This window comes from Mercenaria mercenaria, chromosome 5 (genome assembly GCF_021730395.1).
Source record: "Mercenaria mercenaria strain notata chromosome 5, MADL_Memer_1, whole genome shotgun sequence".
NCBI lineage: Eukaryota > Metazoa > Mollusca > Bivalvia > Venerida > Veneridae > Mercenaria > Mercenaria mercenaria.
In genome coordinates this window covers 16,227,946-16,242,725 of record NC_069365.1, presented here as the reverse complement: position 1 = coordinate 16,242,725, position 14,780 = coordinate 16,227,946, and the positions used below count along the sequence as shown (strand labels likewise).

The following is a 14,780-nucleotide window of genomic DNA, read 5'->3' as shown; positions in this document are numbered from 1 at the left end:
TTGAGTGCTAACTGCTCAGGTGAGCTAAAAAGGACCAACTTATTTTCATATAATATCATATTTAAACAAGAAAACTGATCCATAAATTGTGAAGTGGTATTAAATTAATGGGAATTCATAGTTCCTACTAAGGATCACAAACAATTTAGGAGATGGAGCAACTGTCATGATACAGGAATCACTCATCTGAGAAACTAAACAAAGTATATCATGCAACATACGGATCACATTTAGCATATTTCTCTCCTCAAAGTTTACTTTTTTCGCATCCTTGATAACTTCCAGGGTCAAATTTAAATATTGTCGGTACAACAATTTGCGAAAGTCTGCTACAAATCCCATTTCTAATTTGATATTATTATCTAAATTCAACTTTTCCTTACTTTAATCATGTTGATTAAACATGGTATTAACTGCTGGGTAAATAGAGTAATGTTGTTTCATCTGTTACATTATTAAAGAATTTTGCTTTTTGGCTTAGTAATGACCTTGCAGCCCTGGCATCAGTCATGCATACATTCGTTTAACAAGAGAGCTGATAATACAAGCCAATGAATGGGACTTTTGAAAAGACAGCAAGGCAGGTCTTTTATTTCAAAGGTTATGTAACTTTAACCTGTTAATCAAATGAAATGGAGTGTTTAGCTTTAAGTCGGTCATAGATCACTTACTGACACGCTAACAAATTATGTTTTGCATCCACTACTCTATGAACTTAATTTCATTAGAATTTCAATAAATGATCTATAACATATACATATCAGTCTAATCTCACATTTTGTCCTTTATACTAGACTTGTTTTCTTCTTACAGTGTTAGATAATGCATTTTGTTTGACAAGGGTTCCAATAAAGCACACATGCTCATGAAATGCAAGCGAAAATTTCAAATTACAAATAGAGATATTATGAACTGTCATTTTTTACAAGGATTCTGAATCTTCAATTCAAGCAGTTTAACACACAGAAATCATTAATCTTTTGGTTTAGTATCTGACAATGTAACTGAAAAAGAAGCCACTGAAATGTGGTGATTCCACACAATTAAAGGTGAATTTTGGTAAACAAGAGGGCCATGAAGGCCCTGTATCGCTCACCTGACCTATTGACCAAGATCATCAAGATTAACATTCTGACAAAGTTTCATTAAGATATGATCATGTTGTCTCTAAAGAGTTAACTAGCTTTTCCTCTGATTTGACCCGGTGACCTAATTTTTGACCCCACATGACCCAGATTCGAATGTGACCTAAAGATCATCAAGATTAACATTCTGACTAAGTTTCATGAAGATAAAGTTTCAAATGTGACCTCTAGAGTGTTAACAAGCTTTTCCTTTGATTTGACCTAGTAACCTAGTTTTTGATCTCACCTGACCCAGATTAGAAGTTGACCTATAGATCATCAAGATTAACATTCTGACCAAGTTTCATTAAGATATGGTCATAAATGTGGCCTCTACAGTTTTAACTAGCTTTTCCTTTGATTTGACCTGGTAACCTAGTTTTTGATCCTACATGGCCCAGATTCGAACTGGACCTTGAGACCATCAAGATTAACATTCCGACCAAGATTCATGAAGATACAGTCATAAATGTGGCCTCTACAGTGTTAAGAAGCTTTTCCTTTGATTTGACCTGGTGACCTAGTTTTTCATCCCAGATGACCCAATATTGAACTCTTCCAAGATTTTATTGAGGGTAACATTCTGACCAAGTTTCAATAAGATTGGGCCAAAATTGTGACCTCTAGAGTGTTAACAAGCTTTCCCTTTGATTTGACCAAGTGACCTAGTGTTTGACCCCACAGAGGACCCAAAATCGAACTCGTCCAAGATTTAATTCTGAGTAACATTCTGACCAAGTTTCAATAAGATTGGGCCAAAACTGTGACCTCTAGAGTGTTAACAAGCTTTCCCTTTGATTTGACTTGGTGACCAAGTTTTTGACCCCAGATGACCCAATATTGAACTCGTCCAAGATTTAATTGAGAGTAACATTCTACTCCAGTTTCATTAAGATTGGACCAAAACTGTGACCTCTAGAGTGTTAACAAGCTTTTCCTTTTATTTGACCTGGTGACCTAGATTTTGACCTCAGATGACCCAATATCGAACTCGTCCAAGATTTTATTGAGGGTAACATTCTGGCCAAGTTTCATTAAGATTGGGCCAAAATTGTGACCTCTAGAGTGTTAACAGTCAAATTGTTGACGACGGACGGACGACAACGGACACAGGGCGATCATAAAAGCTCACCTTTGAGCACTTCTTGCTCAGGTGAGCTAAAAAGAACTGACGAAACAGCTTGCTGTCAGCTGATGTACCCATGGAGACACCCCAACTACTGACAATACCAAAGAAAATTTCTCTGAACTCAAATGTGAACTTTGACAAGACCCTGCTCTGTTTTCAAAAAATTTCAAAGCAATGATGTTCAGTGTTTTGTCATTCTCACAATGAAAGAAGTTGACAATGGGCATTGAATGCTTAAACTGAATTCTTCATAAAGATGGGCCTTGCATTTTTTTCTCCTGGATTCACAGTTTGGGTCCCCACTGCAACGCCCCCCCCCCCCCCCCCCCCCACCCCCCACAAAAAAAATTATTTGTATTTCTTGAATATTATTGTGTATTAACTTTTAACGCAAATGCCCTTGCCTGCAACCTTGGTATTTTAAGCGGAATATTTAGAATTATTTTAAGTTATACAGCTAAGACAGAAAACTTTCAGATGTTAAGGCAGGGGTTGGGAGCGGAATACTAAAACGTTTAACCTTCTTACCTCCAAGTATAGTAGAATCTGCAGAGGCTTCAGGAACCATGGGTTTACCCGTTGGTGGAAAAGGTACAGCTTCTGTTGTCTTCAGGGACATAGTATCTAAGCTCTGGGCAGCTGATGAGAATGTAGTGGGTGTGTTTGTGCTGTACACTGCCCCAGTCATGACAGTGGATGACTCAGAACTTGACGGTAATATATCCACAGTATCTGCCGAAGTCACTGGCGGCAACACAGAATCTGTAGGCTTAACACTACCAGCCAGAGTTTTCGTTACTCCTAAAACACTTTTATCGCCATTGGAATTTTTAGTTTCATCATCAGCTAGTACAGAAGACACTGTTTTATCTGACACTGTTGAAGACTTAGTAACATCAGTACTAACAGACTGACTGTCACTAGATTTTGTTGGAATAACAGACTGCGTATCTTGCACACTGTTTAAGGTATCACTAGCACTAATATCATTTACTGTACTACTGCTTGGCAACAATGACTGACTACTTTGTATATTCCCTGACTGTAATTGTGATTGTAAGGTTTGACCTTGAACTTCATCACTTGTAAAAGAAACTGGGTCAGTTGTTGCCATGGGAACCTGGTTGCCAGGAAGCATCTGTGTGGCATGTTGCATAGGAAACTGAGTGGAGTCAGTAAGAGGAACATCAGAACTAGTCTGCAGTGAAGTTTGACCTACTGCACTAGATGTTAAACTATCTTTTATAACACTGTCTGAAGATGTTGGCACAATACTCGTGGACTCCACGCTTCCTGATGACGAAGTGGCATCCATTGTCCCTGTTGCTGTTGCATCCGCCATTCTGCTGCTACCGTCTATTTTGTATCTGCATTAAATTGTAAACAATTAACAAAAATATTGATGTAAAACACTTGAACACAAAATATATTTGATCTTCGTCTTTAAACACAAACCTTTTGATCTTTAAACACAAATTATGAAATGTATTCCAATAATCTAACACAAAATATTTCACCTTGAAAAACAAATTATTTCATCAAAATTGATTATCACTAAACACAAAATATTTCACTTTTAAACACAAATTATTTCATCTTCAATCACGAAATATTTCAGCTGTTTCTTTAATGTTTTCTTATGACATTAAGTACACTTTAATTACACTATGCATCTCAGAAAACTGGCATTTTCGAAGTTCTGAAAAACACACAAATTGCCAATATTCCAAGCATTTCAAACCTCCCTGGTAGAGATAAATTCTGCGCTTGTTGACTTACAAGATACAGTAGCATTTGTATAAAGAATCCACTTTCTTCAAATATTTGCATATCTCTTGATTAAATTAGGTCCTCCTTGTTTATGCACATAAACAAACAATCTTGAGAGCTCTCTAATTTCAAATTAATTCCTACAGCCATAACAGGCCTTTACCGAAATAGCCTCTCATAATGATTATTGTCCACTTAATAAGTCAAGATTACCTCCCAAGAAACTCTTAACGCCCATATAGAACCATATAGTCTAGAGTATAAGCCCATAAATTTTTAACTAATGGAAGTATCTATTCCAATTTCACAAGGATCAATAAAAACTGATGCCAAAAATAATCAACACCAGTTCAAATCCGGTGTTTATTCCTATCATGTATATACAATATGACCACAATACACAAGTTATTTATAACCCTGAAAACATTTGAAGTCATTATTGCTCAATTGCACTTCACTATTTCCTGTGATCACTGCACATTCAATCTTATATCTCGCCCATGTTTCAAGCACTTTAGTCCACGCTGGGAATTTCGTGAATTACTATCAATACTCCAGCTGCACATTATAATGCACCATACGCATTTTCTCACATAAAAATACACATGTATGCATTACATCACATTCCAAGCCGACATATATTGTGGAAAAAAAAAATAAATGGAAATCCAGAAAATTATCCACGTTTTAATTTTCACAGTCATGCCGGGCAGATTATTAAAATTCTAGCTGTTTTAACGCACTTTTTTTCTTAAATCTCATTTTGATGAAAAACTGCACGTGTCTGTTCCCAGCTGTTTCCACGCAAAAAATAATCACATGTGCACATCTTCATTAACAGTTGGAATACTACATTCAAGATCCGACATTTCTTTGTCCCAAATCATTATATCTCTAAAAATCCAGAAGATTCTGTTGTTTTTTTTTCTTTGTCAAAATGACCCAATTTCTAACCCGACATTCTTTATCACATCACTTCACATTCAAGCTCTGCAACAAAAACTGTACTAGGGAAAAACATTTAATTAAAATCAATTTCATAAAAGTAACCATGGAAAAGATATTAATCTTCGCTTCTGCAATTCAATCCCAGGATGCAAATGAGAATTTCAAATGAAAAATGGCACCGTTAGATCTCAAATAAATTACTCATATTAGATCACTTTAATTCCTTTATGGCACAGCATAATAATTATAGAATGAAATCTTCAAAAGAAATTTAAAACCAAGAACACTTCAAGATGCCGTAAAAATCTTCAGTTTGCTCTGGTTTTATTATATTTCCCAAATACATTCACACAATTACTGAAATTGCACTATCTAATACGTTGATTATTAAAGTCACTTAATTTTACTAAGAAAAGTTCATATGTACATAAATCACTTAACATGAATGAAATAAGTCCAGAATTCACTATTATCATTGCAGAATAAAATATCTTACTTATCCTGTCCAATTCACTAACTTATTACGCCTTACCAACATAAGCGGTTTTCATAAGTATGATTTTTTTCATCATGGCGGGAAGTCACTACCAGAATCTATAAATGTGACAGCTGCCGATTATATTTCCACCACATGATGGTCTATCTAAGCTCAAAAGATCATATTTCATACATAGAGAAAATAACAACATTCCAGTCTGCAAGATGATTTTCTATCTATAGATGCTAAAGCTCTTGGAATCCAGTTTCAAAAAAATCAAGCTGAAAGCATAGAAATTGTCAGTATATAAACAATAACTGCTTGTTCTTCTCTTGGCTGCTGTCTATATTTTGCCAAATCTCTGTAAATTGGTCATGAAAAGCGTAAGATATTTGTAGAGAAGTTGCCAGTTACCAGCGAAGAACAAGTCAGTACTAGGTAGTGCAGAATCCAAGAACATTACTTAGGTTATTATAATAACATAATTTAAGTACTAGTGAAAAAAACATAATTATATCAAACAAAATAAAACATAGGATTGTCACTAAAACTTCAACAGGCAAATTAGTTTATATTGACAACTCGTCAATATATTGATAAATTTGTTATGGCAGAAAGAAGCAGATCAATTGATATTCAGACAAGATAAAACTTTTGCCCTTGAAATCTACACAACAAAACATCAGGAAGAATGATAACAGACCTACAAACAATCAAATTTTAAATGGATGTACAAAGTTTTCCAGTAATTGTAATCAATAAAGTAAAATGCCAATCACTGAAGGTCGCAGGGACGGAGCAAAACCCTCAGGTTCTCCTGGGTTTCCAGTGATCAAAGCATAGAAAGAAAATGGACGTGGACCTGATGAGTTGCATGAGTGAGCCAGTGTTCTCCAGCCATGTGACGTTTCGCTACAACTCCTTTATTCATAAAACATATATACTCATTATTAATATTTAAAAGCTCAGTATTAATAATAGATGATCATGCCTCCTGATGAATAGCATAATTTTTTGGGTTTTTTTCCTGTGAATTACTGAAATGTAAGATTGAATTATATCTTGTAATTTCCAGTGAAATAGAACAACTGAGTGCAAATATCGAAGCTACAAAACATGTAAAAAATTTTTAAAACAATTCAAAAGACATGAAATAAAAAAGACATTGATTTGTTTTATATTCAAGATAAAGAACACCAGATTTTACAATTCATTTAAGCGTATGCCACTCGTGAAAAGATTGCATATCATGTTCCAATTGTTCATGTATATTAATTCCATGGGAAATTTTTTTTATTGAAGAACAAGAGGTCTAAATGGGCCTAAGTTGCTCATCTGAAGGGGACCCTGACAATTTGACCTTGTTTCTGACCAAGTTTGGTGAATATCCTTTAAGCAGTTCATTAAAGTTTATTGAAAGTTTTTTCTATAGTTTGCTATGATGACCCAAAATGCCTAACCATCCGATAGCCTGATATTCCAAATATACCTTTGTTGCATTTTTGTTAAATGCATTTTGCCACTTATGTATGTAACGTTGTTAAGCGCGTTGACGCTATTTTTCACGCTTACGTTACGTCAGTTCCGCTATTTATGTATTACCTTGATGAAGCCTTTCGGGGAAACGTCAGTATATTAAAATTGTAATAGTTTTTCGTGTTTGGTGGTATTTTTCTACTATAACCATTAGAACAAACTTCATAATGAGTAGATGTTTACTCTTTTTTTTCTAGTTTAAGCTCTGGAGTCCCCTAATACCCCAGTGAACCCATCTGAAAAAAATTCTATTTTTCACTTTGCCAGTCCCTGAAACATGATGTACGTTTTAATAAATTTGATAGAGGTCCATGCCAGAATGTTATGTCACCAAGTTTGGAGTAATTCAGACCAGCAGTTTCAGAGGAGATGATATTTAAGTAAAAATATAGACGCAGGTCAACGGAAGACCAACTATCAATGTATACTAACTGATAGCCTGCGAAGCCGTTGATAATATTTGTGCTTTGTCAGAAGAAATCATACCTAATATCTATGCATTAAAGATCCCACTTAATTTGCACTAATTAGTGTTAATTGGCATTCATCGAGTTTCTGATATTATCAATGCCTGGGGAAATATGTCACTAACTGATTATAGATTTTCTATAAATAGCCTAATTAACATGTGATCATATTTGCGTTTGTTTGAAACGAAATTGAGAAAATGCTGCTGAAAATTATAACATCTTACAATTTGATAGCTATGATGCTCGTTTAAGATTATTCTGAAATATCTTAAAAGTTGTTACAACTTGCTGGAAAAGCTATGGGAGGTACAAACTGGTATTTGTCTATGGCCCGAAAATGTTCGGAAACCTTCATAAGTACAGGATTCCAATCCGTCTTTTCTATGAGAATTCAGTTTCTATTTTTAGCCATGGATTACTGCTTTCAGAAGTTATTGTTTTTTATCATACACACGCATATTTCGGGTGTAATGTAGGTGGCGCTGCGGCAGAAAAACGGGTTTCCCAAAGCTGTCAATTTGCAGGTAGAAAAAAAGTCATGAATTGTCAGACTGGATTCCTAGGCTGACTAACAGGTCACCCTGCTCAAAATGACAAAACATAGAGGCATGCCCTACAGCTTTGATAAAATATCTGCAGATTAATTAAACAGTTTCCTGGTAACTACCGGAATGTAAATTGCTGGTTCTTAAAACAATTAACACAAATTTACTTCTATGTCTGGATAATCTGGTGATTAGTTCTACCAGGTGTTTACACAGATACCTCCTGCAGCTGCAGCTATTCTGCCATTGTCCTCAGAGAACAATTTTGTTAAAAATTCCACTTCCAATTCATACTTGAATAGTTGATAAGCAACATTCTCTTGGCTATGTATAAGCATTCAAAACTGCAGGGAATTGTAAAAGCCTGCATATAAATAACATATCAATAAATGAACTGTTTGGTCGATATTAACCCTTACCCAGCTATATTTATATAGTGAACTTGTCAATCTTTTAATCCAGATAGTACCATTAACCGTAAAAGGGATGCTTACCAAAAGTATACTGATTGAATGGTGAACAGTCCAGATATTGATCAGACTGTATGATCTACACTGGTCGCAAAGACAGAATCAATTGTGTCCAGCATGATAAGGATTACCGTAAACTATAAATATTCCTTTACGGAACCACATCATATCAAATTCATCGCATCAAATGCATCACATCAAACTTAAGAGGGTTCAGAGATATTAGATATTTTGGATTAAATTCTCCATTGTCCAATGTGGAATTTATTCAGAATGTACTTCCTTGCAGCTCTCTCTTACACTCTTGCAACAAATGACAATAAAATCCCTTCCTGTAAACTGAATCATTTCTTAATTCATCTCCTTACTTTTCCAATTAATCCGACATGTTGGAATAAACTCCAAGGCTAATGTATCATATCATGTAAGGTATCCTCATCCATTAGGTCCAGTTCCATCAGTGTTAAACACCAGCAATAGAACTTGTCACACCATCATTGGGTTCTCACTGAAAATACACACACAGAAATTATTATAGCACAAGTTTAATAAGTACAAGGTTCCTGGATCTAAATATTCATATTTTATCGTAAAACTTTTAACTTCCACTCTTACTTTAGTGAAAGATAAAAGCCACAAATTGTCTAAAACTGTGTGGCTGACTTTATGCTTCAACCTTATAATGCAAGTTCCACACATAAAATATTGACATAAACACTAGTACGTTTATAAATATGTCATTCACATCTATTTTGTTACATTACGGAAACTTCATTCATAAAATATATCAAGTTATTTAAGTCCCATCCACACCCCCATTTGCTGCTTTTTACAGCTGAATAAAGGCTGTTTCCCCAAGCCAATAATGGCTATATTTCCCCCTAAAATGGTCATATTTTCCCTTAAAGAGATCATATATTCCCCTTGCAATTTAAAAAAAACTTCCTGTAATATACATAGCCATGAAAAGTTGCTTCAAATTTACAATCTGAGCAGCTGTTATCGACTGATAATTATGTCATGCTAACATCTCATCAGGTGCCAAATTCATAAGTACATTGGCATCAGTTCCTACAAATTGGTACTGTGCCTGTTATCATGAAATTCTAATGACTAGGTTTCAAATTTGGATGTCCCCTTTTTGATGTTTTTCTCACTACATTTTCCCCTACAGAAAGCCACAGGTTGTTTTGAAAAATAAAAAAAAATCTGTCCCCCACCCCTCGTCCCAACAACCCTCCTGGCATAGGTTAGATCCTTCGGACTACCTTCAATGATATTACACCAATCACCATAATGATACATGTAAACTCACATGTTTCAGTAATTACCATACCCCAATCATGAAAAATATTCTCTCAGGTCATTTCCATTAGCACTGAATCATCCAGAAAAAATCAGTTTCTCATGATGAAGAATTTCTCAGCGAAATATACACCAAAAAGGAATGTAATTAACATAAACAAAAATTCTATGAAGTCTTTTCCACCTTTAAGTTAATTCATCAAGTCAGTGTTTAATGATGGATATTTTCTGTTTTACATGTTGCACATGTGTTTCTTTCAGTCCTAGTCCTGCCTCGGCTGTTGTTTCAGTCTTGTGGTGGGATTACCTATGTCCAACACAGGTATACAGTGTCAACATTGGCAGCAAAAAACTACACTTTTAGTAAGTTTGTAAAACTTTTCCAAAATGGTAACTATGACAGATGAAATGAATTTAATAATATACGTTTTACTGATGGTATAATTGCACATTTTTGAGTTTGTTCATTCCTACATGCATAACTGGTATAAGAAATATTTAAGGCAAGGTTCATGTCTCTAGCACTCTTATCTTTCAATAACGGATCATGAGAGCCGATAAAAGCCAAATCCTCTTACATTTTCATTAGAAGTATTGACTACCACAAGTTTCCTCCTGAAAATGACCATCTTTCAGTAAGGCAACATAAAATACCTGGATAAATAAACAAGATGCTCTCAAGGTTTTTACCCTGTATCAGTATTCAGGTAACTAAAACAATAGCCATCTAACATATTGAATGGCTTGTTCACATGGTATTTCTGGCACCAGTGATGACAGATCACTGCCTGGATGACAGACACCAAATTTTACAGACAAATAATTTCCTCGGTGAAAATATTCAATTGTCTCCCTTATTGGTGTAGATATATTTCGATATCACACTGCAAACAAACAAATATCCTCTACGTTGCTAAAACTTTTAAAATGACATATCCGTGTGGATTTAAGTTGCTTCCTAAAAATCACAGGAATTTTTATTAACTATCTTACCTCATTATATATACTGTATGTATGCCTGTATTTAATAATCCATAAAAAATAAACAGTATAATAATGCACATTACATGTCTATTTACCTTACACTTTTTGCCATTTTGACCTAATTTGTTACATCTCTATATCCACAATGCAAATTAACAATCATTGTCATTACCTTTTCTCTTTAACATACAACCTATATACCAAAATTTCACCTATAATCTAGGCTTATTTGCATAATGTATTTTGTTTATAGCCAATTTATATGTGAAAAATGTACTCAACCATTGTAAAAATTTGCATGATAGGTTCATTATAATAATACATTAATAGTTAACTAGTATCCAGATGTCTAAGTAAAAGTACTTTTATTTTAGTTAATTAACTGTACACAAATATTCAAAATTTTTCTTTTATGTTTGTGTTAAAGTTATAATAAACAAGACTTTACTTTCACCATGATAACTTGATCATCATTTGAAGTGACATCTTTCTCTCTATATACCCTATAACAATATGCAAATAACTTATAATACTGTAAAGCCTATGATATCCGCAGGCAGGGAGAATTCATTTACAACTCGATTTGGCTCACAGAATATAGTGTACACTGCAAGGCACACAATAAATAATTTTCTAAGATAAATAGATGGTTATACTATATAATTAATGCTCAGCAATTATTTCCTGAAAAACTATCAAGCTTGGGCAACATCCCCATTTGCAATTTCATTTTTTTTTTTTGCATTTTTAAAATGTTCACTTTTGTTAATTTACTGACACTTCTGATGACATAAGTTATTTAGATACCTTGACCTTGCCAGTGCTAATATGACATGAACCATCTTATCTTATATTCAATATCTTACCACATCCAGTAATATCAGCTTCTGTGTCAAATATCTTACCATATATCCAATGTCATAAGTTTTTGACCTTGACCTTGTAGTCAATATATTGGCATATCCAAAGAAGTAAGTTTGTGACCTTGACTTTGTAGTCAATATATTGGCATACCCCATGACATAAAGTTGCAGTCAATATATTGTTATATCATGCAATACAAGATAAGAGTCCTTGACCTTAAAGTCAGTACCTAATGACCTTAAACTGAACACCTTGCCCAATCAAATGACAGTTAAAATCTTAACTCCAGACGAGCTGGCCTTTAAATATCTTGCCAGTTCCAGTGATGTCTTGGTCATATTTATGACACAGTTGAACTTATATATTAGTTATAACCTTTATTAGAATAATTAAACCTTTATCGATTTCTTGCCATTTACCAATCGCATTCAAGGCAAAAGATGGTTTCAATCAAAAACCATTAAATGCTGCCAATTCTAAGGTGTTTAGGATGGTAAAAAAATAAGCTAACAGTCTATTGTTGTAAAAATGAAGACTTGAAGTATGTAGAAAGTTTGGCAGCTTACTTGTTGTTATATTTGCTGTTTATACATCAATAAGTCTGAAAACATGATCTGTTTTCTGATAAACAAAACTGGTTTCCAATAAAATATTGGCAGATCGTATGAATCATCCAAAATGTTCTATAGTACAAACATATTACTGAGCAATTGTTATTGAACTTTTTGGTAGAAGATATTTTTGGTCACAAAAAAGCACTCTATAAAATATTTCAGCAGAGTCTAAATATCAAAACAATTATCGAAAACTTTTCTTTTTGGATTTTTGTTGGGTTTACCAGCACACCAACAAAATTAAACGTCAAAATGTTGTTTTTACAGCTTTTAATAGTGGAGGCACTTTGGTACAACCACCGAATTTCTGTCAGCCAGCTCGATCACTTCCTCACATTAAAGAATTCTACAAGGGTGGTTTCAAACCTATAGCGTTGTGGGGCAAGTGATTCAATTTTGTTAGCGACCTTATCCACTTATGACCATGAAGGCCCCTCTATCTATGATCGGAAGTACTAGAAAAAGACAAAGTTCATTCTTTTCATTTTACATATATCTTGGACAAAAATCTAACTGGCTCCAAAAGAATTAATCAATGGAATCAGATGATAAGAAAGAATAATTTGCTGAGAAAAAAAATCTTCTTGCTGTAAACAGATAATCTCATCTCCAAAATAGAAAGTTGAGTAAGTCCTTACAGCTGATGAAAGGCACTCTCTCTGTAGTAGGGCAGGCAACATGATTATCATCTAGATCAACTGATAATAACAGCAGAGCAGACAGAACTTTCAGTCTAAGAAAACTATAGACTAACTAACCCTACCAATATGGCTCAACAAAACAAATGTATTTTGTTGGGTTTAACGTAGCCCTGACACAATTATAAGTCATATGGCGACTTTCCATGCAGCTTTGATGGTGGAGGAAGATCCAAGGTGCCCACTATGCGTTATTTCATCACGAGCAGGCACCTGACCAGCTGGATGGCAACAAAACAAAAAGATTACAAAAACAATTTGGTATATGTACGTAATACTCCTTAAAACCATAGTATATATGTGATGAACATTATCAAGCTTGGCAACACTGAAGCCCCCATTTTTAGAACCTGGGAGTCAGTTCTGAGTTAGGAAGCAATCTAACTAAACGATACTCTGAAAGTTTCACAATTAAAGTCAAAATTAATTTCTTAAATCATTTTGGTGTCAAAAATGGCTGAAATTCATACATTGGAAAATACCCCACCAAAACAGTTTTTCACGATAAATTCAAAACTGATCAAGATATTTTAAGAAATTTAAAAGCATCATTCTTGACTACCCTTGGAGTTCTTTAGAATGATATATCCCTTACAGAAGCAAGCCTCTGTGGCGTACATGCTGCGTATTTGCTGTGTATATGCCGCGAACACAGTAGTACGCCAGAGGAGTACATTTTACATACACCGCATGCCGCGTACATGCCACGTACTATTTCGACGAGTACACAGCATGTACGCAGGAGGTCACTAGTACACTTCAAGTACGCAGCACAGACTCTGAAAATTTAAGGAGTACACTGCATGTACGCAGGAGGGACTTGTACAAGAAAATAGTACAATGCATGTACACCGCAGATACTTCGAAATTTATAACACTTATATTTAGTTGCATTAAAGTTGTTTCCCCTTGATGCAGTTATGCCATTTTCTTCAGATGTTTACCAAATTACATGCTACAAAAATTGATTTCATTGAAAAGTGGATGAAGAAAAGCATACTAATTTATTTGATAACATCAATCTACATTATTTTGGTAAGGGTAAATACTTATTGATTTATGTCACTTATCTTTTTTCTGTTTTTTTCTGTCCAAATGATCAGCATTTGCATAAGAAAGTTGGTGGGGTAAGGAATTTACATTATCACAGCAGTTTCGCCATAAGAGTACACAGCATGTACGCCGCAGGACTTGGGCCAGGAGTACACAGAATGTACGCCGCAGGAGTACACAGCATGTACGCCGCAGGAGTACACAGCATGTACGCCGCAGGGGTAGTACACCGCAGGCTCATTTGCATGTGAAAAGTGTATGTGCCGCGTACATGCTGCGTACTATTTCTTGCATACTAAATTCCTCCAGCGTACATCCTGTGTACTATGTAGTCCACAGCATGTACGCAGCAAGTAGTACGCGGCAGAGCTCATTTGCATGTCAAAAGTGTACTACAAACGTACTATCGGTGTATATGCGGTGTATATCCTGCGTACTATTTAAAGCCCTTGATTTCAGTACACATCATGTACGCATCATATACGCTGTATGTACACAGCAAGAGTACGCAGCAGGCCTTTTTCTTCTGTAAGGGATAATATCAATTTACTTTGTCTTGAATTTTTGAGAGAAATCATGGAAAAACCTTGTTTAATACCAAAAAACTGGATCATGACAAGGAGTAGATGCTTTTTGGTTACACAGACGCAAAGGGCATTTCCTTCAATAACTAACATTACTAATGAAACCTCTAACACAAAAATATTAATTATATATGAGCCACAATGAGCCAAGAGATTAGTGTTTCAAGTGGTCTAGAGTGTGTCTGACAAATTACTGGCTACCATTTTT

At 34.8% G+C, this 14,780-nt stretch overlaps 1 protein-coding gene across 8 annotated transcripts in view; it reads right to left on the bottom strand.

Annotated features, from left to right (window-relative positions):
• The window catches only part of LOC128556892 (E3 ubiquitin-protein ligase SH3RF1-like), a 50,738-nt gene that overhangs the window by 12,718 nt on the left and 23,240 nt on the right, over positions 1-14,780 (bottom strand). For 4 of the 8 annotated variants that reach the window (XM_053542781.1, XM_053542782.1, XM_053542780.1 and 1 more), the window contains exons 2-3: positions 8,839-8,978; positions 2,782-3,620 (exon numbers count right to left, since the gene is read on the bottom strand). In XM_053542781.1, the coding sequence (XP_053398756.1) occupies positions 2,782-3,595 (814 nt within the window). In that variant the 5' untranslated portion in view covers positions 3,596-3,620; positions 8,839-8,978. The other 4 variants (XM_053542786.1, XM_053542783.1, XM_053542784.1 and 1 more) reach the window with 4 other exon arrangements.